Below are 24,764 nucleotides of genomic sequence, written 5' to 3' on the forward strand. Positions count from 1 at the left end.
CAGATCTCCCGCTACACAATGCGAAAATAAAACTGTCAAAAACAAGTGAGGCTACTCCATCTTCGGTACTTGTCGATATGTGACGCCCCGCCAAAGCTGTTTGCTAGCACGCACCAACTGAAAGCGCTGCTGACTCGCGTGGCCATTGGCTCGACCCCAAAACTCACGTCAACCCCGGATATGTTTGACCGAAAGGCAGGCCCTAGCGGCAATCCGGCGTATCGGAGCCCCCCAGACCGAACACAATGACCATTTCGGGCCAAGACAATGGGCTTTCTGAAGGGGAATTGGAGGTCTCTAGCGGGGTGGAGGCGGGCGCAGCGGGTATGTGAAGTAAGTGCTTCAGAAACGACCTTTCGTGAAGGAGGAGGGAGGAAAAGGGGGTAAAGAAGACGCGGAGACGGCGGGTACTAAAGTTCATGAAGTCATGATGGGAGGACACGTATAAACATGAGGTGCCATCCTGCTCTGTACGGTATTGTTTGTTTATGTTGATGCTCTTCCCTTCAGGACAATATTATATACCCTAACCTCACGACACGAAGCCTCCTTTCCGTTCCTCTCACCAAACCACCAAACTCGACCGCATACGCGCTCCTATCACAATGGGATCTGTTGAGCCCAAGCGCCCTGTCCGCGTGGCCGGTGCGTCGGGCGGTTTCTCTGATCGTGTCCGTGCCATCGAGTCGCTGGCTCGCTTCGAGGATGTCGACGTCATTGTCGGTGACTGGCTCTCGGAAATGACCATGACCATGCACGGCACGGCCAGGGTGCGCAACCAGAACGCCAACGCCGGCAAGGAGCTGACCTGGGAAGAGGAGGTCCGCAACGCCATGTTTGCAGAGAACTTTTTGGACTGCTTCGAGCCCGCCATTGAGTACCTGGCCAAGAACAAGGTCCGCCTGGCTGTCAATGCCGGTGCCTCGGACACGGAAATCCTGGCCAAGATTGTCCAGGCCAAGGTCGCTGAGAAGGGTTGCAACCTCAAAGTGGCCTGGATCGAGGGTGACGACGTCACCGGCTCAGTCAAGAACCTGATTGAGAAGGGCGAGCAGTTCCGCAGTCTGATGCACAACAAGTCCCTCGAGGAGTGGGGCCTGGACCCCGTCTGCGCACAGTGCTACCAGGGTGGCCTGGGCATCGCCCGCGCCCTGACCGAGGGTGCCGACATTGTCATCTGCGGTCGTGTCTCGGACGCCTCGCCCATTATCGGTGCTGCCGCCTGGTGGCACGGCTGGAAGGCCAACCAGTTCGACGAGCTTGCGGGCTCGCTGATTATTGGCCATCTCCTAGAGTGCGGCTCGTACGTGGTCGGCGCCTACTGCTCGGACTTCAAGTCGATCATGAAGGCCGGTAAGCACATTGACATGGGCTTTCCGATCTGCGCCATCGACCACAAGGGCGAGGGTATCATGTACAAGGAGAAGAACCGGGGCGGTGTCATGACGGTCAACTCGTGCACATCGCAGCTTCTGTACGAGATCCAGGGCCCGCAGTACTACAACTGCGACGTTACCGCGTGGCTCGAGGACATCAAGTTTGAACAGATTGGTGAAGACCAGGTCAAGGTGTCGGGCGTGAAGGGCTTGCCGCCGCCGCCCACCACCAAGGTTGGCATTACGGGCTTTGCCGGCTGGCAGGCCGAGTACCACGTGTACCTGTGCGGTCTCGACATCGAGGAGAAGTGCAGATTCACAGAGGAGCAGATCAAGGCGGAGCTGGGCGAGGAGATGCTCAAGAAGTTTGACGTGCTGAAGTTTATGCAGAACGGGTCGTCGGTGGTTGATGCACGCAACCAAGACGTGGCCACGGTCGATTTCCGCATCTTTGCGCAGAGTAAGGACCACGAGCTGCTGAGCATGCGCAACCCCAACGGCTTCTTCCGCCGCAGCATGACCTGCTTTCTGCAGAGCTGCCCCGGTGCGTCTCTGGGCAACGACATGCGCCAGGCCGAGGGCAAGCCGTACTACGAGTACCACCCGTCCCTGATGCCACAGTCGGCGATGAAGCAGCGGCTTCACCTGCTGTTCGACCACCCAACGCCGGTCATTGATCTGCCGCCGCCGCCCGAGTTCCGCACGTACGACCGCCAGCAGCCGACGTACGAGACGAAGAACCCCGTGGCGCTCGACAGCTTCGGCCCTACAGTGCGCATGCCATTGGGCCGTATCGTGCTGGGCCGCTCGGGCGACAAGTGCAGCGACTGCAACGTCGGCTTCTTTGTGCGCCACGACGACGAGTGGGATTGGCTGCGCAGCCTCATGACGGTGGCCAAGGTGCGCGAGCTGCTGGGTCCCGAGGAGGATCACGGCAAGCCGATTGACCGTTTCGAGCTGCCCAACATCCGCGCTGTGCACTTCCTTCTGCACGACCACCTGGACCGTGGCTACGACGCGTGCTCGACGTACGACACGCTGGGCAAGAACTGCCTCGAGTATCTGCGTGCGAAGACGGTCGATATCCCGGTCAAGTTTGTCGAGCGCGGTACTGTCTAAGTATCCTATGATGAGAAGAATGACGACAACAAGTGGAAAAGAGCAAACGTGCACTGGATATTAAAATTGGATCGTGTCATGTCTTGCAACGAGACAAACATACTGGGATTTATTATTATTTTGTTAATTTATGAGCATATTATTTTTGCATAGCCCTTTCTTACCTATCACCTGTACGTATTTTAGTCATTTATATTTTATCCATCATTTGAAAGTGTCAGTATGGTTTGCTTCTCTTGAATTAATCCTGTGACTCCGTGCATACACAGCACATAACACCCATGAGCATATCGTCCGACATGATGAGTGCATGGGACATTGCACAGGCCACAATCCGTCCACGCAAAGGATATGAATTTGCGGGGAAACTGATCCACTCTGCACTTCTAATACGACATCGCCTTGTAAAAGAAGTAGGACGGAGGACAGCTGCAAACATGGCAGGAACAAAAAGTACAGAAAGATAAAAAACACATGAAATCGGAAGCAAACAACATCGAGGAAAGACGGCTTAACTGTTGGGCCCGATGGCAGTCTGAGCGGACAGATGCAGATGCAGATGCAGCCAAAAAGGAATACGACCACGGCGGACCTGCCCGTCTTGGAGTAGTCTGGGAATGACGTTGTTTGGAAGCAGACGGCCGTTTCTCCCCAAGAGATGGGGCGCTTTTCTCGACGATCACCGCCGCATCTTGGATGCGAGCCCTGCGAGAGATTTTGGCAAGATATCCGAATGCCGTTAGAGAGTCGATACAGTCAAGGGTTCCATTAATTGTATTTTCCTTTTTTTCTTTTAACAAAAGACAAGCCTTCTTATCCAACAAGTTTATAAGGATATTTTTACTTTTTCCAGCCTTCTTCCTACTAATAAAGTAAACCCGAGTCTTTGTTATCCTTCATAAAGGCTCAGGTTCCGACGTCATCAGTAGCACCAATCGTATTTTGCAGGACGGCTCTTTCTCAACAGCCTGCCAGGAACGACGTCCTCTTCCGTCTCGTCGCCGGTATTAAAATATTGGATCCCAGGCGTAATAAAACGATGGAACCCTGGAGCCTGGGCCGAATCACACATCGTAGAGTCGTACATGCACGTTGTCTTGAGAAAACAAGGTCGGCCACTCATATCAATAGCTTCATCGCCTCTCAGTCGACCGGCCTCCTGTTTGGTCGTGTCGATTCTGTATTAGTCCGTGTCACATATACCCTGCCAATCTGCCGCGGCCCAACCAAAACGCCGTTCAGAGAGAGAGTCTCTCTTTCCTTGCTTCACACAAAACCACAAAAGGGGCCCTCTTTGCCATGTGACGGGACGAGAATTCTTTGGAGCTTTGCAGAGGGTAGATCGCTGAAAGGAAGGAAAAAAAGAGGGGAGATTGCCAGCCGTTGTCGCCGCTACTCGCGACAGCCAATCCGCATCGACAACACGCTGATCACTTGCAAATTGGAGGCTGGCTGAATCAACCGACTTGCCTTGCTTGGCCACCATTCCTTGCCCTCCTCCCCTCCGTCTCTGTACCCCTGTTTTGCGACAGGACGACCTTCCGCTGCCAACTTTTATTCGGTCGACGGAGTATGCTGTACGTAGTCGAGGGAATATGTCGTATGTCGTACAGGTGGTCAAGAGATCGTCCAAGCCCACCCCCGCTCAACTAAACCTTGTTGGCCTCTCTGCCCCTGGCCGAGGATAGATCATTCGCCGACCGGCCACTCGTTTGGCAGAGTTTGCATCTTTGTCGATGCGGTCGGATACGGTTGCATTAATCTCCGGTGCACGCGCGCGCCGTCGTTGAGGAGAGACAATGGGGCAGGTGTCTCTCAATTGCGACGTAGCGCTCACAAGATCATCGCCATAGTTATAAAGAGGTCATGATGCGGCGCGTGGCAACGCCCACGGGGCACCCTCTCCCTCTTGCCGTTCCTTTTGCTCCTTCCTGAATAAATAGCGTCCGTTGTTTCCGTCTTCGACAGTCACTCGCTCTTTCCCAGGGCGCTGCACAACCTAATCTGGTCGACCTCCATCGTGTATCGCACTTTCCTCCGGCAGGGTCGCCGCTTCCCCTACTAAATAAAGGCATCAGGCTATCGCCCCCTTTTCGGATCCTGACTGCATCAGTTATCCTGTCAACATCAACACTCTTATGGCTCCGAACCGCCACGCCTACGGGCCTGTCCAGAACGAGTTTCGCGACGAGGAGAAGGAGGTCGAAGACGACGGTCAGGATGCACTGCTGCAGCCGTCCCGGCGCTCGCTGCCTAGGCGCTCCTTAATGGTTACCGTGGCCGCCGTGTCCTTCTTTATTTTGGCCATCTTTGCCGTCTGGCAGATTGGCAAGCCGTCGTTTGGCGTTGGTGCGCACTCGTCGACCGCATCACCGGCTGCCGACGGTGCTGCAAAGGCACCCCATGACGAGCTGCCACCACTGGCTCGGTCCACACCGACGGGCGACAAGTACCTGATTGGCGTGGGCAAGGCCGACATCACTGGTCCTGTGGTCGAGCTCAACTTTGCCGGTTATGCGAGCCTGGCTCAGACGGGCACGGGGTTGCGCCAACGGCTTTACGCCCGCGCCTTCATCATTGGCGACGTCAGCAACCCGTCCGACCGCTTTGTGTACCTGGTCCTGGACGCGCAGTCGGGCGACGCCGCCATGCGTCTCGGCATCCTTGAGGGCGTCGCTGCTCTGGGCTCGGGCTACTCCATGTACGGGACGTCCAACATTGCCGTGACGGGCACACACCAGCACAGCGGCCCCGGCGCCTGGTTCAACTACCTGCTGCCGCAGGTGACCAGCCTCGGGTTCAGCACGCAGAGCTACCAGGCCATTGTGACGGGCGCCGTGCTGGCCATCCAGCGCGCACACGCATCGCTGACCGAGGGCTACCTCGACATTGGCACCACCAACATTACCGACGGCAACCTGTCGCGCAGTCTCTACGCCTACCTGGCCAACCCGGCTGCCGAGCGCGCCCAGTACGCCGGCGCCACGGACGGCAGCACCGACACGACCATGACGCTCGTGCGCCTGCAGCGCGCATCCGACCTTAAAAACATTGGCGTGCTGTCGTGGTTCCCGGTCCACGGCACGTCGATGCTCGAGAACAACACGCATGTTACGGGCGACAACAAGGGCGTGGCTGCGTATCTTTTTGAAAAAGACATGGCTTCGGATCCTAACGCCGCACCTGGGTTTGTGGCAGGCTTCTCGCAGGCCAACGTTGGCGACACGACGCCCAATGTGCTCGGCGCCTATTGTGATGACGGCTCGGGCCAGATGTGCAGCTTCGAGAACAGCACCTGCGCTGACGGCAAGTCCGAGTCGTGCCACGGTCGCGGACCTGAATTTCAGAAGCTCGATCTTGGTGTGTCCAGCTGCTACGAGATGGGCCGTCGTCAATACGCCGGCGCTCTCAATATTTATGTAGGTGCCTGGTTCTCGTTGTTCTCCTTCGCGTTGTTTTGTTTTTGTTTGTACATTGCCTGACGTTACAGAATTCTCTCACTACGTCCTCGACGCCGGTTGTTGGCTCAACTGTCAAGTCGTACCACTTCTACAACGACATGTCCTTCTTCCAGTTCCAGCTGCCCAACGGAACCTCGGTGCAAACCTGTCCGGCTGCTCTCGGGTACTCGTTTGCTGCCGGCACGACCGATGGTCCCGGCGCCTTTGATTTCACCCAGGCCGATTCCGGGAAACCCAATGCGAACCCGTTGTGGGTGGTTGTGTCCGATCTGCTGCGCACTCCGACACCGCAGCAAACGGCGTGCCAGCACCCCAAGCCGATTCTGTTGGACGTGGGCGAGATGAACGAGCCATACGCCTGGTCGCCCAACATTGTCGACGTGCAGGCCCTGCGCGTTGGCCAGCTGCTCATCATCATCTCGCCGTCCGAGGCCACCACCATGGCCGGCCGCCGCTGGCGCAACGCCGTGCGCGACGAGGCGGCCGCGACGTTCCTCAAGGGCGGCGCCGACCCCGTCGTCGTGCTCGGTGGTCCTGCCAACGTGTACGCCCACTACTGCGCGACGCCCGAAGAATACAGCATCCAGCGCTACGAGGGCGCCAGCACGCTGTACGGCCAGTGGGAGCTGCCCGCCTACATCAACCTGACCGTGAGCAACCTGAAGTACTTGGCGCCCGATGCCACGGGTGCGCCGGCCGCCGGCCCCTCGCCGCCCGATAACCGCAAGACATCGCTGAGCTTCATCGCACCCGTCGTCTTTGATGCCGCGCCGATTGGCAAGTCGTTTGGCCAGGTCACTGCGCAGCCGGCCGAATCGTACAGCAAGGGCCAGGTGATCAATGCAACGTTTGTCGGCGCCAACCCACGCAACAACCTGCGCCTGGAGGGCACGTTTGCGGCCGTCGACCAGCTCAACAGCGCGGGCACCTGGGAGCAGGTGCGCAACGACGAGGACTGGTCGCTGGTGTACACATGGACACGCACGAACGAGTTGTTGGGCTACAGTGATGTCGTGATTAGCTGGGAGTCGGAGACGACGGCAGACGCGGGGACGTACCGGCTGCGGTACTATGGCGACTCGAAGCCGCTGATTGGGTCGATTTCTGGCTTTGACGGTGCCAGCAATACATTCTCCTTGCTATGAACCGGAAGACGAGAACATGGACAAGACAACGATGTGATGTGAGCATATGATATGAGCATTTGATATGAGGATATATGGCTTGATGATATTTGAAAGGCAGCGAACGGAGAAACGCAAGAGCAAAACTCCATTTGAACATATACAAATAAAGCCGCCCAGTTGTACATAAGAATAAATGTTGAGAAAGCCTGTGTCTGCCTCTGCCCCACCGACTACGAACTCTCTGTCTCGTCGCCGCTTTCGCCGGGCCATGGCGGATCGGAGATTCGCCGGAAAATGGCCACAAACTTTTGGCCACCGTTGCGCGACACCTTTTTCCCTTCCTCGGTGGCCGTCCGCATAATGCGCACACACGGGTCGCCCGTCGCCCGTCCCGCGCCCCCCTCTGCCGTATCGTCTTCGTCCTCACCAGCGGCCTCCTCTTCTGGTGGCACCCGCTCAAACGACGGATGCGCCGCAAAATGGCCGACCATCCACTTGTGCAGGTCCTCGACGTCGGTGATGGTGTACACGCGCCCCTCGCCCGGCCGCAGCACGTACGCATATTCGGTCGCCAGCGTCGGCGACACGATGCGCGCCTTGTGCTTGCGGGCCTTGAAGTGCGGGTCGGGGAAGCACAGGAAGATCTTGCGCAGCTGGCCCTTGGCGAAGAAGTTGGGCAGGAACTTCATCGTGTTGGCGCGCACGCAGGCAATGTTGGCGTACGTGGGCTTGCGCTGGCCGTCGGCGTCCGATGCGCCAGAGGCCTCGCGGTTCTGTGCGCGCAGGGCGTGGATGCGGTTCTGGACAAACTCGGTGACGTGGTCGCGGATCTCGAGCCCCAGGACAAGCGTCGAGGGCATGGCGGGTGCGAGGCCGATGAGCAGGCCGCCAAAGCCACAGCCAATGTCGGCGACCTCGACGCGGGGGGTCGTCGTCGTCGTCGTTGTCGCTGTGGTCGAAGCGGCGTCTTCGTTGCCAGAGGGGAAGAAGTCGGGATAGAGCGACGGCCAGTCCATCGCCTCGGGGCTCGCGGGGCTAGACCTGTCAGTGGGAAGCTGGGAACACAAGTATGGAAGGCGGCACGTACTACACCAGGTTGTGGTCCGAAAAGGGATTCGCATGTGCGCGCTGTCGATAAAACTTCTTCTGTGGCAGCTCTGGCGCCGAGCCGTCCTCGCGCGGCTGCTTCTGTGCGAGCAGGTAGCTCTCGCGTTTTAATCGTTTCGCCATGTTGTGGGATTTTTGGAGGACGAAGCAGACAGAACCAAATCCTGTGGTTGCTCTGAGTGATCGAGACCATGAAGCGTTGGTCCAGATCAGAATTGTCTACACTTTTATTTGGTCGATGCTTATCGATAAGGCGAGGTGTTGGTGTGGGGGGATGCAGTACACTGAAAAGTGGCTTAACCCACTAATCGTTAGTGGCCTAAGCACACTAAAGTCAAAGCCAGTATCTCGAGCCTCTACTCAACTTCAACCAAATCAACAATATCCTCACAACCGCCTCCACATCCTCGGGCCGGCTTAAGTACGCCCACCATGCCGCAAGATCCTGACCTATACGGCCAACGGACGGCCAAGAAGAAAAAGACAGAGCTGGGCCTGTCCAACACGCTCGACTTTGCGTCCCAACTGCAATCGCTCATCACAGCAAAACCAAAGGCGAAGGGCAGCAACAGCGCCACCAGCAGGTCGGGGACAGCCAGCGGGGAGAAGAGAAGGAACCTACCACTATTCCCGTCGCCGTCCAAGAGGAGCAGGACCGACTCGGGAGTGGATGACGACCACAAGACGAAGGACAAGAGCAAGAGCAAGAGCAAGACTGCGCCCTGGAACAAGCGACCGCCTCCAGGCGCTGTCGACGCCGAACTCGACGACGCTGAGCGCGAGCGCATCCGCCGCAACATGGCCGCCAAGGCCAAGCGGTATGCCCAGATGCAGCGCGGCGACTACCTGCCGCGCGAGGGCGAGGTGGCGTCGCTCGTTGACTTTGACCGGAAATGGGCCGAGAAGCGGCGCAGAGACAGTCACAGCGATGGCAGCGATAGCAGCGATAATGGCGATAGCAGCGAGGACGAGGATGATGCCAACGGCAACAAAGACAGCGGTGACACCACAATGGTCGAGTACGTCGACGAGTTTGGCCGCACGCGCACCGTCTCCAAAGCCCGCCGCGAACGCGACCTGCGCCGCCAAGAACGCGCCCGGCGAGCTGCACAAGACCTGGCAGACATGCGTGCGCGACCCGCGCCGCCCCCCGACACATCGCGGCTCATCTTTGGCGACGTCATCCAGACCGAGGCCATCGAGGCGGCGGCCGACCAACTGCCGCCGCGTCCGCTGCGAGCCGACGAGGAGGACGCTCCCGCTGAGACACACTACCGCCCGCAGGACGATGTGCGCACCCGGGGTGCTGCCTTCTATGCCTTTGCAACGGACGACGAGAAGAAGCGAGCCGAGCAGATGCAGGCGCTCGCCGACGAGCGGGCCAAGACGGAGGCGGCGCGGGCGGAGCGAAGCGCACAGCTGGAAGCGCGAAAACAAGAGATGGCGGCACGGCGGGCGGCCTTGGCGGAGCGGAAGGCCAAGAAACAGGCAGACAGCTTCCTGGACGGGCTGGGCATGGACTTGTTCGCAGGTCGCAGAAACGGAGGCGGCGGCGAAGGCGACGAAAACGAGAAGCCATCATGATCTAGATGACGAAACAGCATATGCCGTTGGAATGACGTATGATGCACATAGCACGATAGATACCCTACTTTGCAATGGAGGCCAGCTTGAACGAAACAGAATAGAAGGATAATGTGATCGATTCTACCCAGAAAAAAGGCAAAGAAAAAACAAGGGGCAGGGCCGCTTCATGAGGCCGGCGTGCCCAGCTCGCACGAACGCTAATGTTGTACATATATACAAAGAATGTGCATACAAGATGCGGAAAAAAGGACGAAGATGGTGACAGGGAAGAAGAAGATGGTGAAATAACAGGACAACTAATATAGGGGTGAAGAAATGACGAAATGACGAATGCTGAAGAAATGGCCAAAGGCCATGCATCTATGCTCTTAATTGCATGGTGTTGTAAAAGAAGAGAAGAAGACGAGAAAGGAGAAAGGAGAAGGAGAAAGGAGAAGGAGAAAGGAAGAGGACAGGACGAGGAACGGAGACAAAGAAAGAGAGGCACCACGCAAGCACAGCCCACAGACGGCAGCCTACTGGACGGTCCGCTCGACGAGGTCGCGGTACATGGCCTTGACGTCCTGCACGTCGGCCCGCAGCTCCTCCACCAGCTCGCTCTTCTCGCCCAGCAGCTCCAGCGTCGTGTCGTACCGCACCTGCAGGTCGCCCACCTGCGCTTCGAGCTCCGTCACGCGCGCCACCGCGGCCCGCCCGCTCTCCGTGTCCTTGATCAGCTGCAGCACCTCGGCGCGCGCCTCGTTGCGCTGCTTGGAGATGCGCGCCAGCTCTTCGCGCGCCGCCACCTTTTCGCTCTCGAGCCGCCGGATCGCGGCGCTCATCCGCTCGACGAGCTGCACCGACGGCCCCGCGGCCACGGTCGACACAGACACCATGTCCTGCATCAACGCCTGCTGCGGCGACGCCGAGCGCTCCATGCCCTCGAGGGGGTCGTCCTGGTCGACCGTCGTGTGCGTCGTACTGTTGCCAGCCGTGGTGCTGGTGCCGCCACCACCGCCACCACCACCGCCGGCACCTCCGCCGCCAGAGCTGGAGTGGACGACGGACGCGTGGCGCGGTTGCTGGTATACCGAGGACGTCAGCGACCCGGCGCCTCCTGGACCCGTCTCGGTCGTTGGGCTGAACACGAGCGGCAGGCCGCCGCCGCCGTTGCTGCCGCTGCCGAGCAAACTCGAGAGCGGCCGGTTGCCGGGTGGCTGGCCCGAGGGCCTGCGCAGCGAGAAGCGCTCAGTCGGGTCGTCTTGGCTTGAGGGCGCCGACGCTTTGCGCAGCTTGTTCGGCAGGCCCTGGAAGCCCAGCAGCTCAGAGCTCCAGGTGCGCGACGGGTTGGGCAGCAGCGGCGTCTCGGGCCGGCTGCTGCTGCCGCGCAGCTGTGGTGGCACCGGCGACATGGGGGGCAGGCCCTGGATGTTGGGCAGGCTCTCGAGCCAGTTGCCGCGGTCGTTGGCGTCGCCGCGCCTGTCACGCTCGCCGTGGTGGTGCTTGTCCTCCTTCCACGCCGCCGCCTTTTGCTGCAGGGCCTCGTCGAGCTCCGTCTTGAGCTGGTCGCGCGCGGCCTCGGCCTCCTCGGCCCGCTTCGTCAGGGCCTCGATCTGCGCCTCGTACGCCCCGGCGTCTTCGTGCGCCTTGGGCAGCTTGAACCGTGCCTCTTCGAGGTCTTCTTCGTTGCGCTTGGCCCGGAGAGCCGCTTCGCGCGCCTTCTTGCGCATCTCCGACTCCCGCTGCAGCGCCTCGTCGCGCTCCTTTTCGAGGTTGGACACGCGCGCCAGCAGCGTCGTCTCAATGCCCTGCCAGTTGTCGCTGGCAATCGAGTACTGCGACTGCAGCGTCTCGACCTGCCGCATCAGCTTGGCGTGCGAGTCGCCGGTCGCGCCCGACGACGCCTCCTCTGCGCGGCCGCGCATCGCCTCCAGCTTGCTCTCCATAAGTTGCAGCTCGTTCTGCAGCTCCTGCTCGACCGTGCGCGTGCGCTCCGCCGCCTTGTCCGCCTTTTCCTGCCACTCTTTGATCTGCGCCTTGGCGCGGTCCGCCGCCAGCGACTTTTCGAGCTGCGCCGTGGCCACCTGTTCTTCGAGCTCCTTGACGCGCTGGCGCTCCTTTTCGAGGGCCGCATCGTTGATCGCGACCTTTGTCGCCTCGGCGTGCTCGTTGGCCGTCTTCACTTGCTGCCGCAGGTCCGCAATCGTGGCGTCCTTGGACACGGCGTCGGACCGCAGGCCCTCGAGCTCCTTGTGCACCTGGCTTAGCCGCTTGAGGCCCTCCTCTTGCGCCCGCTCGAGCTCGGCGGCGCGCCGTGCCCGCGCCCGCAGCGTCTGCAGCTCGCCCTCGGTTTTGGTCCGCGCCGTCTTAAACTCGGCAATCTCCTTTTCGTCGTCGCTGATCTTGACGCGCAGCTTCTTGAGGATCGCCCGGTGCTTCTCCTCCATGACGCTCAGGTTCTTGCCTTCTAGCATGATCTGCGCAATCTTCTGGTCCTTTTCGGCCACCTTCTTCTCGAGGCTGCCCGGCGCAGCATCGGCGACCGCCTTCTTGGCGGCTTCGGCGGCCTCGCTAGCTAGGTACTGCACCTTGGCCTGCAGCATTTCCGTCTTTTCGGTGTGGTGGTGGATCTCGTCTTGGTGCTGGCGTCGTTGCTCGAGCAGCTCGGCCTCAAGCTGCTTGATACGCGACTCGCGGACCGCGTCGAGGGCAGCAGCACTGGCCGCCGTGGATTGTGTTGCAGCAGCGGTCGTATCGTCTGCTGATGTTGATGCGGCATCGGCTGCCGTTGCTGTTAGTGTTGTTGTCGGGTTCGGTGTCGATGGTGCGGCTGCATTGTCGGTCGTCGACTCATGATTCGCCCTGGCGGTGCTCGATTCTGTCGACGCCCTAGCCTCGTCTGTTGCAGCTGCCCCGTCTCCATTTGTCGCTGCTGCCTCGGCGTTTGTTTCGTCTTTTATTTCGGTGCTCGCCTCGAACGATGGCCGTTTGCTGCCGTCGGTAGACTTGCGGGCTGCGGCTATGTCACCCGCTGGGGCATCCTTTGAGCCGCTCGCGGTGCTGTCAATCGACGCTCGGCTCGGTACATCGAGGCTTTGTCGTGGGCTGTTGGCCGCCGAGGCAGATGCTGCAGGGCTTCCCAGGCTTGGTGATGGTGCACCGCTCTTGGCAGCCACGGCTCGTGCTAGCCGTTCTTGTAGGCGGTCGTTTGCGCGGTTCGACGAGCCGGATCGTGCTGTATCTAGGGCAAATTAGAAAGGGCTTTCATGAAGGACTTCAAAAGCGATGACGGCAGGCACACCAGACGGAGGTGACGCACTTGGTTTTGCTGGGGCTGCTGGCTTCGCTGGAGGCTTCTGCTCCTGTGGCTTGGTCGAGTCGTCCGCATCGGACAGGATCGTATCCAGACGGGCCTCGACTCCAGCTACCGCCTGGGACAGCAGCGAGCCCCATCGTGTGCCGCCGCCGCCCTTGGCAGGCGTGGACGACGCCATGGCGCAAATGGGCGGGAGGAGGGGGTTGTCGTCTGTGTGTGATCCTCCTCGACCGTCGAGTTGTCGACGAGAAGGGTCGTCAGGGGTTCGTCAATCTTTGCTTTCTGCTTGATGGTGAGAGCATTGGTCGTGAGGGAAGGACGTCGAGGAGGTGCACAGCGTGCAGTCGAGTGGTGGAGCCTTCAGCCAAGACCAATGAAGATGCCGTGAGAGCCCCTATTTGAATGATGTATCTTGAGATATGCCGGTCTCGTCGTCGATGGCCGTGTCGATTGTCGTCTAGCTGGGTCCCCTTTCCCGTTGGCTCGTCGTCTCTTCTGTTTTGGTGGAAGAAAAGTTCAGAATGGAGCACGTCGATAGAACAATCATGGCGTGGACCTCAGATATCTGGAGACGTTGCGATTACGAGGCAACGAGGCACTGGGGCACATGGGGTTTGCTCTAGGGCGTACTGAGGCGGCGTCGTGTGGGTGGTGTCATGTTGTGTCTGCTCTCTGCAGCGATACGAAAGTACGAAAGTTCACCAATGAAGACGTTGGGACAGGGCGCCAACCGTGGCGCTCAGGCTGACGCTGGTGGGTCCACTCGTTGCGCGTTGCACACGCATTGCTCTTGCCCTTAACAAGGCACATTTGAGAACTAGCTCAGGCGAGACGAGACCTGGACACAGTAAGCCAGCGGCCCAGCGGCCGCGCACGCACTGTACTTGCCGAAACGAGGCTAGTTCAGAGACACGGCAAGAGCAATGGTCTGACACTGCTTCAAAGCTCCATTCCAGTGGAGGAAGGAACGCTCCAGCTCGTCGTCCTTCGTTCCTGACGCTGACGAGACCCCAAAATCGCAAGTCGTTAAGCAATGGTCCCCTAAAGGTGCCTAGAGCCGCCTGGGGTCGCCTTCCCGCAGAAGAACTGCTGTAGCGTCCGGCCGGATAGGTCGGGGGCGAGGACAAGCGCCCCATTCCAGCGGCATGCGAACACTTCGGCGTCAGTCAGCGCCGAGCGGTGCATTACCTGCGACGACACAGCCAGACTGGGACGTTGTTGCAGGAGAGAGTCGATGTGGGTTTGTCAAATCGAAGAGAGAATCCAATAGTGTAAAAGTATGTGCGAAAAGTCGACAAAAATAGGAAAGAGGATAGTCCGCGAAGCTTGTATCTGTGCAGTCCCTCCTTCCCTGTCCGGTCCGTTTCTTTCTCTCCTTCTCTTTTTATTTTTTTTACCCCGTCTTGTTCTTTCCTCACACAGCCATCAGATTGTGCCTTTCCTTGTTGTTGCTCCTTCTTTTTTGCGCTTGCCCTTCGTTTCTGCTTCGCTCGTTCTTTCCCAGACCGCCGGAGGCTCTACATCTCGACCCGAAACGGCAAGTGCGTCCTCACCGTTCCTGCCCCCCCCGCCGCCTCGTCCTTTTGAAATCGGAACTCGGTCACCGGTCCTTCCTTCCTGCGATTTTCTCCTGGTGAGTAGCGAAATACATGTGCCTTCCCACGTCTGGCAAATGGCCATCCACATGGAGCTGCCCTCTCATAGCTGTGGCTGCTGTCTCGAGCTTAATTAAGCCTGCCACCCCAAGCTCTGGCCGCTACCACACGCCTGTGCCGTGACTGGGCCTGGCCAACGTCGCATTCTTCACAAGCTTTGCCCTCCCAGCTCCACGTATCCATTTCTGGACGTTGCCACCGCGAGGCCATGTCCATGTGTGCGCATCCAACGTCACCTCTTCTCGTCACCACATCTCTACTGCACATCTCTTGCTACCTTACATTTACGCAGAATTTTTGGTTATTTTTGTTGGGCCGCGCCGCCTTCGAGTGCACACATATTGCTGACACTCTTCTGCATAGCTCCAAATCCTCTCATCGCCATTTGCCGGTCTCCCGTCTCGAGCTACCATCCTCCATCACCATTCGCCCACCCACGCCATGGGTTCCTTTCTGCAGATCCCGTACCGGGAATCCCGTCATGGCCTCTGGGGCGAACAGACGTCGACGCTCAACTGGTGTGAAGAGGTGCGTTTCCGAGTCCAATTTGTTCCGAGAGGGATCTTTGCCTTCCATTCGATCGATGTTGCATTTTGCGCCTTGTCTGCGATCTGGAGAGTCGATCCTGGCGCAGTGGCCGCACCCGGGTCGGTCCAGGTCTTGGCAAAACATCCTGTACCTTGTGGAACGGCCCCGTTATCGAACAGGGTTCGCAATCCTGTGCGACACGACGACAGCTGCTGACTTCGAACCCTGCGATGTAACAGGACTACAACATCACATACTACTGCGCCGAGTTCGTCAACAGCATAACCAACCTCATGTTCATATGGCTGGGCATCCGGGGCATTCGCGACTGCATGCGGTTCCGGCACCGGCCCGTCTTTGTCGTGGCCTGCATCGGTTACATTGTCGTCGGACTCGGCTCCATAGCCTTCCACACGACATTAAAGTGTGGGTGCAAGATCCCCTGCCCCCCTTCGCGGTCTATTTGACTGCTTTCTTGTGACGTCCTATGCTAACCCCCCAGACTCGATGCAACTCGCCGACGAGCTGCCCATGATCTATGCCACGTGCATCATTGGCCACGCCACGTTTTCCTACGGCAAATCACCCACCGTCTCCAGACTGATTGGCCTTGGCCTTTTCAGCCTGGGCCTGCTCATCACCGTCGTCTACCACTTCACCAAGGAGCCCGTGTTCCACCAGGTCTCGTTTGCCTGCCTGACGATTGCCGTCGTGTTCCGCAGCATGTACGACATGGAGAAGACGCTGCGCCCGGCCCTCAAGATTCGGAGCCCTGAGCGCGAGAGCGGCCTCATGCGGCAGATGTGGAAGATGTGCCTGTCGGGCATTGCCCTGTTTCTGGTCGGCTTCTTCATCTGGAACATGGACAACATCTTCTGTCTGTACCTGCGCTCGTGGCGTGACATCTTGCTGCTGCCGTGGGCGGTCGTGCTCGAGGGTCATGCGTGGTGGCATATTCTTACTGGACTCGGTACGTTCTTCCTCTCCCTCTCTACTTCTGTCTTGCCTGTCGACCACGTACTAACTGATGCATAGGATGTACGTTCACTTGGGAAGCAAGCCGTCTCCCCCCCCCTCTTCTTGACTTTTGACTAACCAATTCACAGCGTACTACTTCATCATGTGGCGTCTGTGGCTGCATACGTGCCTGGACGGCAAGGAGGACGAATTTGCGCTGCAGTGGAAGACGGCCCTGACTTCGATCCCACGGGTTGTGCCTGTGTCCGACATGGAACCGTCTGACGCCGCGTATAAAGGACGCCGTCTCGATTAAGCCAACACGATGGCCTCTACTATTTGACAGACCACAAGCAACTGCGAAGGTCTATATATCCCACTGCCATGAGGCAGTCTTTGATCTATATTCTGTTTTGGCCACACGTATTCCTTTTTTTGGAGCTTTCTGATAGCCCGGCGTTCTGTTCTTGGGTATTTAATTTTGCATAGGAGTTTTTTCTTGGAGCTTTGTTTCAGAGAATAGACAGACGTTCTAGATGTTTGTAGATGAGGTCTGCATGTTGTTAAGCAGCAAGACGTTGGAAATAAGATACCAAGTTCGAATAAGCGAGGCTCTGAAGGCAAGAGACGCATCTTATGCCATTTTTCAACATGTGACACAATGTGAGACACGCATGCGAGATGGCTGGAGTCCTGTCTAAGAAGTCATATAGACTGTGCTTGGAACGGAACATGAGCAAGATACAAAAAGTCTCGGACTGTTGGCATTTTAACATTTAAGTGTTGCCGCACTGTACTAGCGCCATGGCCTACAGAATTTGGTGGGGCTTGGTTGGCGTTGAATTTTGCTGACTGTTCAGGGCAGGCATCACCGAAACCCATTTGGCGGGGCTTATTCGCGAAGCTCTCCGGCTATAGCTTCAAAAAGGGGTCCTCTTCGACAAACAGCTTCTTTCCGACCTCTGTCTCGGCGACGACCTCAATCTCCCCTTCTTCACTCTCTCCGTTCCCGACGTGCCGCTCCTCACTTCTCGACTCGTTTGCTCTGAATTACCATTGTCCACGGCCTTCTCGCCGCCGCCGATATGTCGCTCTCCAACGAGGCCCTCCAAAAGGTATGATCCAACAGAAAAGTGAAGCATACACCCAACCGCAGCTAACCCTCTCCCCTTTCTGTGTTTTTCCTTCAACAGCTCGTCCACGAGATCGAGACCCAGGCCGTCCAGGCGCAGCAGCAAATCACCATTGCCCGCTCCCAGGTCGCCGGCAAGCAGCGCGAGATGCGCCTGGCTCAGCTCACCCTCAAGGAGATGGAGTCGCTGCCGGCATCGACGGCCGTCTACGAGGGCGTCGGCAAGATGTTTGTGGCGGAGCCCGTGGCGTCGCTCAACGACAAGCTCGGCAAGCAGATCAAGACGCTCGAGACGGATGTGGAGGGCCTGGGCAAGCGGCTGCACTACCTGGAGACGACGGCCAAGAACAGCCAGGACCACATTGCGCAGATTCTGCGGCGGGGCGGAGAGTCGGCATAGTGTAGTGGTGGTGGTGAAGGGTGGCCCACAATGATGAGAGACAAATGAACGGCAGGCCGAGACGGAGAGCGGACGGGCGAGCGAGAAGGAGGCGAAACCTACCTCTGAAATGTTCGGCACGATGACAGAGGGCCCGTTTCGACACGTGACGCCACGCAGCCGACCTGCATCATCAACTGCCAACCTTTTCTCACTACCGTATACAGGTTCCCTTTATACAGACGGATTCGCCTGCCTCACCAAATCGGTGGTAGAAACGGAGAGCATGTCTCCGTTCGCTACCTGTGCACGCCGTCATCACCAACTGTCCCAAGGCCCAGTCCAGAGATACAGCTGGTGGAGGCCGGAGCGGGCCCGTTATGAGAGAAAGGGATACAAGGGGACACAGCGGGACGGGGTCAAAAAGGTGGAAGGTGGAAAAGGATACAGAATGGAAAACGGATACTCTGTCGGTTCATCACATGAGGCTCTCGGCGGCCAGGAGGACAATGCAGGGTACGGTGTACGACGCACATGTATTTTGCATACAGGGACGGCGGCCTGCATCAGCGGCACAGACGAGCCTTTGGCCCCCGCTATTTGACGGTTTGACGGATGATGTTTTGTCTCCATATTAATGACATTTGATGTGAAGGAAGCGGCGTGGCAGGGTCTGGCTATGCCCTCAGGCCCTGTCGGTCTTTTTCCATTTGTTGGTTGGACAAGGTGCGGTGAAACAGAAAGGATTCATTCGGCTTCTTGCCCAGGCAGGCGTCTGGGATACAGTCGTAAGGCGCTGTTCGCAGCAACGGCAATGCAACTGGGAACTCGTCCTACTCATGGAATGGATCTTTAAAAAAAAAATTAGTGATGTCGAGACAAAGCGAGCGGTTCAGAGGCAGGAATGTAAGAAAAGGGACGGTCCGAATTAGTGTGCTTTTACGGCAGAGTCAACTAAAAAGGATCAGACATGGAAAAAACGAAGAGGAAAAAAAGAAACAAGAGTAAGAAGCAGTTGATACACGAGAACAAGATAATTCAAACATCGTTCACACACCACTCACAGGCCACTGACTTGTCTGCATGTCACATCAGCCGCAGCCCCCCATCAGCCCTACCGCCCTGCCCCTCCTGTCCCATTCTGACCATTCGACCATTCTGATGTGGCCCCAGCGTTTCGAAGACTGCATCGTAATTTCCCACATCCTGGGCGTTGGGGCATCACGCATCACGCATCGCGATTTCGACTCGACTATTGCACCCATATTAGTTCAAGCCCAGCGCGTGCTATTGGTATGATACCAAATTACGCCAGGATGATCTCGTCCACAGCCCTTGAGACCCAGTCCTGTCTGTTCTCATCGCGTGCTACTTTTGACTCTGGCAATCCCTGCTTTTGCATTCTCTTTTCCTTTTTTTTGCCGGGTCGCTGTCCAACACCACGTCCTTGCTTTCTCCAAGTCCCCTCTTCTCGTCGGGCTGAGCCTGGTCCTTGTCCGTTCTCGACCACCCGCTCCAACCCCTCCATGTCGCCGCATCCCTGCAAGTAAATAACAGATACTTCGTAGATGTGTCGTCCTTGGAACGCCCCAAATATCCAATAACGGCACCCAAAAGCCCAGGCCCTGGTCCGGAGTACTCTTTGCTGACGCTCCCCCCACTTGGACTGCAGCAAATATGCACCTGCAACCATGTTTGGTGTCGTTTTACAGTCACTTATTTTTATTTTATATTCCTTCTGGTTTTCTCCTTTTGCCTCCTCCGGACCAGCCACGACAACCGGACTGCCCGTCGGCTCAAGCCTCCTGCCAACCAGCATGCTTCACCTAGCCTTCTTTCCTTGCTCTCCTTCCCGTTCTTCCTTCCTGTTCTTGTTCTTCCGCCATCGTGTCCCCTCCACCCCACCATCATCGCGCTCCCAAAATCGATGCAAGCGAAGAGCCGCCCCTCATCACTCGTCATCCCTCCCACTTCTCCCCTGCTGTCTGTCCGTCTGGCCCTCTGGCTTTCTCTTCTGTGCACTCGGCCCCTAGTGTCTTTCCTTGCTGCTGCTGTTGCTAAAGGCACCTGCCCAGCCATGCTGTCCATGAGGACAGAGTCGCTCAACCCACAACCTTATCGTGTGGTCTGGTCACCTGTCCCTCCTTCGTCGCCAACTCGTCGTCTGTATTGGCTAGTCCCCTCCACCTTTATAGACTACGTACAAGCACCTCGACGACTCACAGGCTCGCCATGTAGACTTCCAAGGCCTGGCCAAGGCCAGCCGAAGCCGTTCGTCGCCGCCCTTGACCATTTGGCAGTCGTCACGGTAGTGGCATCAGCAAATAGAAATCTTATGCTCCTTGTTGAGTGTAGATTCTCGTTTTGTCGCCTTTCGGCTTCTAGATTGTCATGCAGTAAGACGTGCTGCAGATTGTTGCCGTCTGCCAAAAGTCACCTGCAAGAAAGAACTTGGAGGGAGTAGACAACCGGCAGAAACAGAAAATGACAAGGGGCCCCCATCATCTTCCTCTGCCTCTGCGCCTCTCCTGCCGTCTGGCTGTTCAGCTCTGTTACGCACACTGCACACTTCTGACACGAGCCCGCATCATGCCCAAAACGGAGTCGTCGCTCGCCGTCTTTCTGTTTGTCTGGTCTATCCGTTTCGCGTCTGTTAGTCGGGTACGAAGATGCACTGCTCTTTCCGCCCACGCATCCTTCCATTGCTAAGAGCAGGTGTGTGATCCTTCCGCCAAGACCTGTGAAGCCGTCATGTCCCGCCTTAACAAGAGCGGCCTACACACAGTCTCTGTTTTGTTCCTTCCTCTTCTGCCCCTCTGCATTGCCGCCGCCTTCGGTGACCTCCTCGCACCTTCCATGCCACTTTCCCCCCCGTAAGAATATTCCCGCCCGCTGTAAGATGCGCCTTCATTTTCTCCGTGGGCTCCCCATGCGCTCTTTCCTAATATCAGGCCTTGCCAGGTGGCACATGAATGCGCCAAACTGTCTGCGCTTTCCCACTTTGTACATCGATCGCGTATGCACCTTCTGTTCCCATCCTTCTCTGTTTCCACTTTCCGCACTTCCAACTGCCACGCTGCTGCACCTCCTGCCCTATGTGCTGCAGGCCCTGCCCTCTTGCTGCAAAGCCTCCGATCGTGCTTGCCCGCTTGACGATAATAAATGGGGCAGTTGCGCCGCATCCACCCCGCCTCCCAGCCTTCCTTCCCTCGTTCTGCCCACCCCTCGTCCCCTCCTTCCCTTGTCCTCGATTTCCTCCCTCCTTCCTTCCCCCTTCCCAGTCAACATTTTACAAAGGCCCCTCGATGTCGTAGCGTGTGTCAAATTTTGCCTGCATCCTGACATTTTGCTTTTTCTTCTCTTCTTCTCCTCTTTTTTCGCTCTTCTTTTTCGCTCCAGACCTTTTCTGTGGCTACTTTCCACTCTCCCGCCTCCCACTTTATTTACTATCGCGCCTTTTGTTAGTCTTGTTTACCTTCGCCCCTCTTTTCCTATTAACAGCAAAGAGGACACCCCCCCTCTTTTATATTTTCCTCCCCTCGGCCTATCGCCCACGTCTGACAATCCCGATTAAAGCGTAGCACGCGCGCTTCTGACTACGTCCTGCGTCGTTTTTTGGATATTATTTTTGTCTTGTTCTCTTGTTGTCGTTGTCCGAGGAGGAACACCATCTCTTGCAACGAGGTACACCCTCTACCGATACGAACACTGCCATCTTTTGATCGACCAAGACCCAACCCCCGTTTCCGTTTACTCGCCCACCATGAGCAGATATCATCGCGGCGACTACGACGACGAGGACGAGATCGACGTCCGGGTCTTCCGTCGCAACAAGGAGGCGTCGCCGCCGCCGCCCCGTGTCATCGCTCGCCCGCCGCCCGTCCAAGGCTACTATGCCACCGGCCCTGCTTTCCTGGCCGCCGAGCGCACCGTGGCCACGCGCCCGCGCTCCCGGTCCCGCGAGCGCCGCTCCAGCCCACCACCCGTCATCATCAACAACTACAACACCCAGCACTCGGACGACGACTCCGACTCGGGCCACCATGGCCAGCTCGTGCCCCGCCGCCAGGGCCGCTCGCACTCGCGCGCGCCCTCGAGCGACTTTATGTCGCGCGAAGAGTACGAGCTCGAAAAGGCCCGCCGCGAGCTGCACGAGATGAAGATTCGCAACGCCCATGCCAACGAAGAGCTCGAGCTGCACGTGCGCCGCAACGACCGTGAGGAGTGGGAGCTGCAGCAGGCGCGCCACGAGCTGGCACACTACCGTGCCGAGGAGCACGACCGCGAGCGCAAGCTCCGCCAGCAAGAGGAGGTCGAAATGGCGCGGGCCAAGCGCGAGCTGGACGCGATCAAGGCGACCCAGGACAAGGAGCGCTCGGAGCGCATGCGCGAAAAGGAGTACAAGAGCCACGCCGAGCTGGAGCGGGCCAAGCGGGAGCTGGAGGACATCCGGCGGCGCGAGGACCGCGAGCTTGAGGAGAAGCGCATCAAGAAGGACCTGGAGCTCAAGGCGCTGGAGGCGCAGAAGAAGGCGCAGGACGAAAAGGAGCGGCGCGAGAAGATGGAGAAGGAGGCCATTGAGCGCTACAAGGTCAAGGAGGCCGAGCGCATTGCCAAGGAAAAGGCCGAGAAGGAAGAAAACGAGCGCGAGTACAAGCGCCGCCTGCAAGAGGATCTGCTGCGGTCGGGCGTCGACGAGAAGGACATCAAGGCCATTCTCGATAAGAAGTCGGTCAAGCCCGAGAAGACCGAGAAGAAGCGCACCGACATCAACATTGAGATTGGCGGCCCCGTGGCGCAGCGGCCCACGTATACCCGCATGGCTCGTCGCCACCTGTCCATCGAGACGCTCAACTACTACCACATTGACTTTGACTACGATCAGGTATGTTTGTGCAGAGACTCTCTCTTTTCCTGATTCTCTGTTTTTCAAACAAACCAGCTGCTAACCGTCTAGGACCCCGAGTACATCCTGGTCAAGCGCTGGGTCCCCGAGGACGAGCGCCAGTTCTGGTGGCAGCATACCAAGACGATTCGCGAAAACCGCAAGGTCGTGCTCAAGATCGAGGACGGCGGCAAGCACCATCACCACCATCATCTGGAACCCGAGTTTGAGTGGGTGCGCAAGAAGGAGCGCAGACGCAGCCGCAGCAAGTCGCCTGGCCTGCTGATGTACCTGGCCGGTGCAAAATAAAGCCGGTAATGGGCCACAGGATCCACGTCGCGTTGTCATCTACGTCTTTACACTTTTGGTTGCCTTTACGTTTTACTTGTTTATTTCGTTTTTGGTCGTATTTGATGTATTCTCCCTTCTCTTTTGTGACTATGGAAACGTTTTTGGAGGGAGGGATTATCCAGGATCTAAACGGGAAATTTACTTGTCTTTTTTTTGCCCCTTTCATGGTTATGCAATTTTTTCTTGTTTTGGTGAATGCCCAAGGATGCGATGACGAGACCAGAAGGCGGGCAAAGAGGAGAAGAAAAGAAGACAAGAGACACTTCTCTCCGTACCTTGAATTTCGTCATGCTCTGTATTTGTTTTGGTATCTATTATATCCCAACATTTTTGTCCGCTCATTCCAGTTTCCTGCTAATCTACAAGGAGGAAGGTTGTGTCTTTGTTTGGCCATCCCGATTATGCTCCGTTGTCGTCCCTTGACGCCGTTTGAATGAAAGAATGAGTGAAGTCCCGACAGAAACCCAGCACATCGCAGCATACAATACACAGCCAAGAAAAGAGTGGCGTTCAACAAAAGACGAATCACATGAAGAAGAAAACAAACGGAGGGAGATCACCTACAACGCCTCCGTCTCGCTGGCACCGTTGGCCGCCGCTGCCGCCGCCCACCGCGTCTCGGCCCGCCGGATCAGCTCCTCGTACACCGTCCACGCCAGTGCGGAGCTCATGGCCTTGCGGCTCATGCGCAGCGCCAGTCCGTTCCACATGGACCGCACGCCCTCCTCGGCCAGCATGCGGCGTGCGGCGTGCAGCATGTTGCGGTACCGCGCGGGCTGCAGCTGGATGCGCGTCTTGACCGCGTCAAACGGGTTCGACACCGCGGAGCACGTCGCCGCCGCCAGGACCCCCGACGAGAAATTGATGGCCGCGGCGCGCGACACACCCATGCTAGTTTCGGCGCGGTGGTGGCCGCCAGCGGTGCTCTGTCGGCGCTCCGCCAGGGTGTTGAGCCGCCGCTTGATCTGCTCGTACATGAGCACGTAGAGGCCGGCATACGGCGCGTCGCGGATGGCCGTGGCGCCAAACCCCGAAAAGAAGCCGCGCAGCCCTTCCTTGCGCACAATGTCCGTGGCGGCCTCGGCCAGCGACCGGTAGTTGTACAGGCTGCTCTCGTAGCGCACCTTGATAATGGTCAGCGGCATCAGCACAAACCCGGCCGAGGCGCGCGCGACGGCACCCGCCAGCATGTTGCCCGTGTTGGACAGCTTGACGAGGCCACTGCTCCCTCTGCCGCTGCCGCTCGCGGCGCCACTGGTGGAAGAGGCAGCGAGGATCGGCACCTTGGCGGCGCTGGAGCGGATGGCATTGAGGCCGGCAAAATAGAGGGCGGAGCCGAAGCCCGTGCGGAGCGCTGATGGGACGGTGCCGCGGTACAGGCTAGCGACGAAACTGCGAGGTCGCGGTGCAGCGGCAGCGGCGGCGCCTGGGGATGTGCTGCCGCGTACTGATGCCGCTGATGTTGCTTCACGGGCCGCCGTCCTCAGGTCCGCGAGCACACGGCGCAAGCTGTTATGACCAGACTGCTGGACACGGGTCTTGAGCAGGTCAATGGGCTGAAGCAGCACGGCCGACAGGACACCGGAGCTGAGACCGGCGAGAAGATGGAAGGCTGTGGCATTGTTAGCGGGTCCTAACATATCAGAATGACAGCGACCAAGAAACCTGTTGAGGAACATACTGGTCTTGGACGGCGCTTTGGACGAGCCATTGGACATGGCGCCGGTTGGGGGATATCGAATATCCCTGATATGTGAGTGAGAGCGAGCAAATAGCCAGAGGTGGGCAAAAGCTCATAAACACCG

General features: G+C 58.0%; 9 protein-coding genes across 9 annotated transcripts; 6 read left to right on the forward strand and 3 right to left on the reverse strand.

Moving 5' to 3' along the window:
- Nucleotides 1-605: 605 nt before the first annotated feature.
- On the forward strand, nucleotides 606-2,495 carry SPBR_01509 (uncharacterized protein; the record flags this gene model as incomplete). The annotated part of the gene is made up of 1 exon (XM_040759819.1): nucleotides 606-2,495. One exon carries the CDS (start codon nucleotides 606-608, stop codon nucleotides 2,493-2,495), a length of 1,890 nt encoding a protein of 629 aa, XP_040619379.1.
- Nucleotides 2,496-4,633: 2,138 nt separating this feature from the next.
- SPBR_01371 (uncharacterized protein) lies at nucleotides 4,634-7,101 on the forward strand (the record flags this gene model as incomplete). Its single annotated transcript, XM_040759682.1, has 2 exons — nucleotides 4,634-5,914; nucleotides 5,986-7,101. The coding sequence occupies 2 exons, from the start codon at nucleotides 4,634-4,636 to the stop codon at nucleotides 7,099-7,101; spliced, it is 2,397 nt and encodes a 798-aa protein (XP_040619380.1).
- A 212-nt stretch (nucleotides 7,102-7,313) lies between these two features.
- Nucleotides 7,314-8,313, reverse strand: SPBR_01887 (tRNA (guanine-N7-)-methyltransferase; the record flags this gene model as incomplete). The annotated part of the gene is made up of 2 exons (XM_040760197.1): nucleotides 7,314-8,118; nucleotides 8,171-8,313. 2 exons carry the CDS (start codon nucleotides 8,311-8,313, stop codon nucleotides 7,314-7,316), a joined length of 948 nt encoding a protein of 315 aa, XP_040619381.1.
- A 309-nt stretch (nucleotides 8,314-8,622) lies between these two features.
- Nucleotides 8,623-9,774, forward strand: SPBR_01827 (uncharacterized protein; the record flags this gene model as incomplete). Its single annotated transcript, XM_040760137.1, has 1 exon — nucleotides 8,623-9,774. The coding sequence occupies one exon, from the start codon at nucleotides 8,623-8,625 to the stop codon at nucleotides 9,772-9,774; it is 1,152 nt and encodes a 383-aa protein (XP_040619382.1).
- Nucleotides 9,775-10,292: 518 nt separating this feature from the next.
- Nucleotides 10,293-13,250, reverse strand: SPBR_01293 (m protein repeat protein; the record flags this gene model as incomplete). Its single annotated transcript, XM_040759604.1, has 2 exons — nucleotides 10,293-12,991; nucleotides 13,076-13,250. The coding sequence occupies 2 exons, from the start codon at nucleotides 13,248-13,250 to the stop codon at nucleotides 10,293-10,295; spliced, it is 2,874 nt and encodes a 957-aa protein (XP_040619383.1).
- Nucleotides 13,251-15,168: 1,918 nt separating this feature from the next.
- Nucleotides 15,169-16,528, forward strand: SPBR_01725 (dihydroceramidase; the record flags this gene model as incomplete). Its single annotated transcript, XM_040760035.1, has 4 exons — nucleotides 15,169-15,255; nucleotides 15,495-15,681; nucleotides 15,758-16,225; nucleotides 16,362-16,528. 4 exons carry the CDS (start codon nucleotides 15,169-15,171, stop codon nucleotides 16,526-16,528), a joined length of 909 nt encoding a protein of 302 aa, XP_040619384.1.
- A 769-nt stretch (nucleotides 16,529-17,297) lies between these two features.
- On the forward strand, nucleotides 17,298-17,744 carry SPBR_02104 (uncharacterized protein; the record flags this gene model as incomplete). The annotated part of the gene is made up of 2 exons (XM_040760413.1): nucleotides 17,298-17,327; nucleotides 17,406-17,744. 2 exons carry the CDS (start codon nucleotides 17,298-17,300, stop codon nucleotides 17,742-17,744), a joined length of 369 nt encoding a protein of 122 aa, XP_040619385.1.
- Nucleotides 17,745-21,486: 3,742 nt separating this feature from the next.
- SPBR_01688 (uncharacterized protein) lies at nucleotides 21,487-22,917 on the forward strand (the record flags this gene model as incomplete). The annotated part of the gene is made up of 2 exons (XM_040759998.1): nucleotides 21,487-22,608; nucleotides 22,681-22,917. The coding sequence occupies 2 exons, from the start codon at nucleotides 21,487-21,489 to the stop codon at nucleotides 22,915-22,917; spliced, it is 1,359 nt and encodes a 452-aa protein (XP_040619386.1).
- A 602-nt stretch (nucleotides 22,918-23,519) lies between these two features.
- Nucleotides 23,520-24,677, reverse strand: SPBR_01825 (solute carrier family 25, member 38; the record flags this gene model as incomplete). Its single annotated transcript, XM_040760135.1, has 2 exons — nucleotides 23,520-24,571; nucleotides 24,641-24,677. 2 exons carry the CDS (start codon nucleotides 24,675-24,677, stop codon nucleotides 23,520-23,522), a joined length of 1,089 nt encoding a protein of 362 aa, XP_040619387.1.
- Between the last annotated feature and the right edge of the window lie 87 nt (nucleotides 24,678-24,764).

This window comes from Sporothrix brasiliensis, assembly GCF_000820605.1.
Source record: "Sporothrix brasiliensis 5110 chromosome Unknown Cont18, whole genome shotgun sequence".
Classification (NCBI taxonomy): Eukaryota; Fungi; Ascomycota; class Sordariomycetes; order Ophiostomatales; family Ophiostomataceae; genus Sporothrix; species Sporothrix brasiliensis.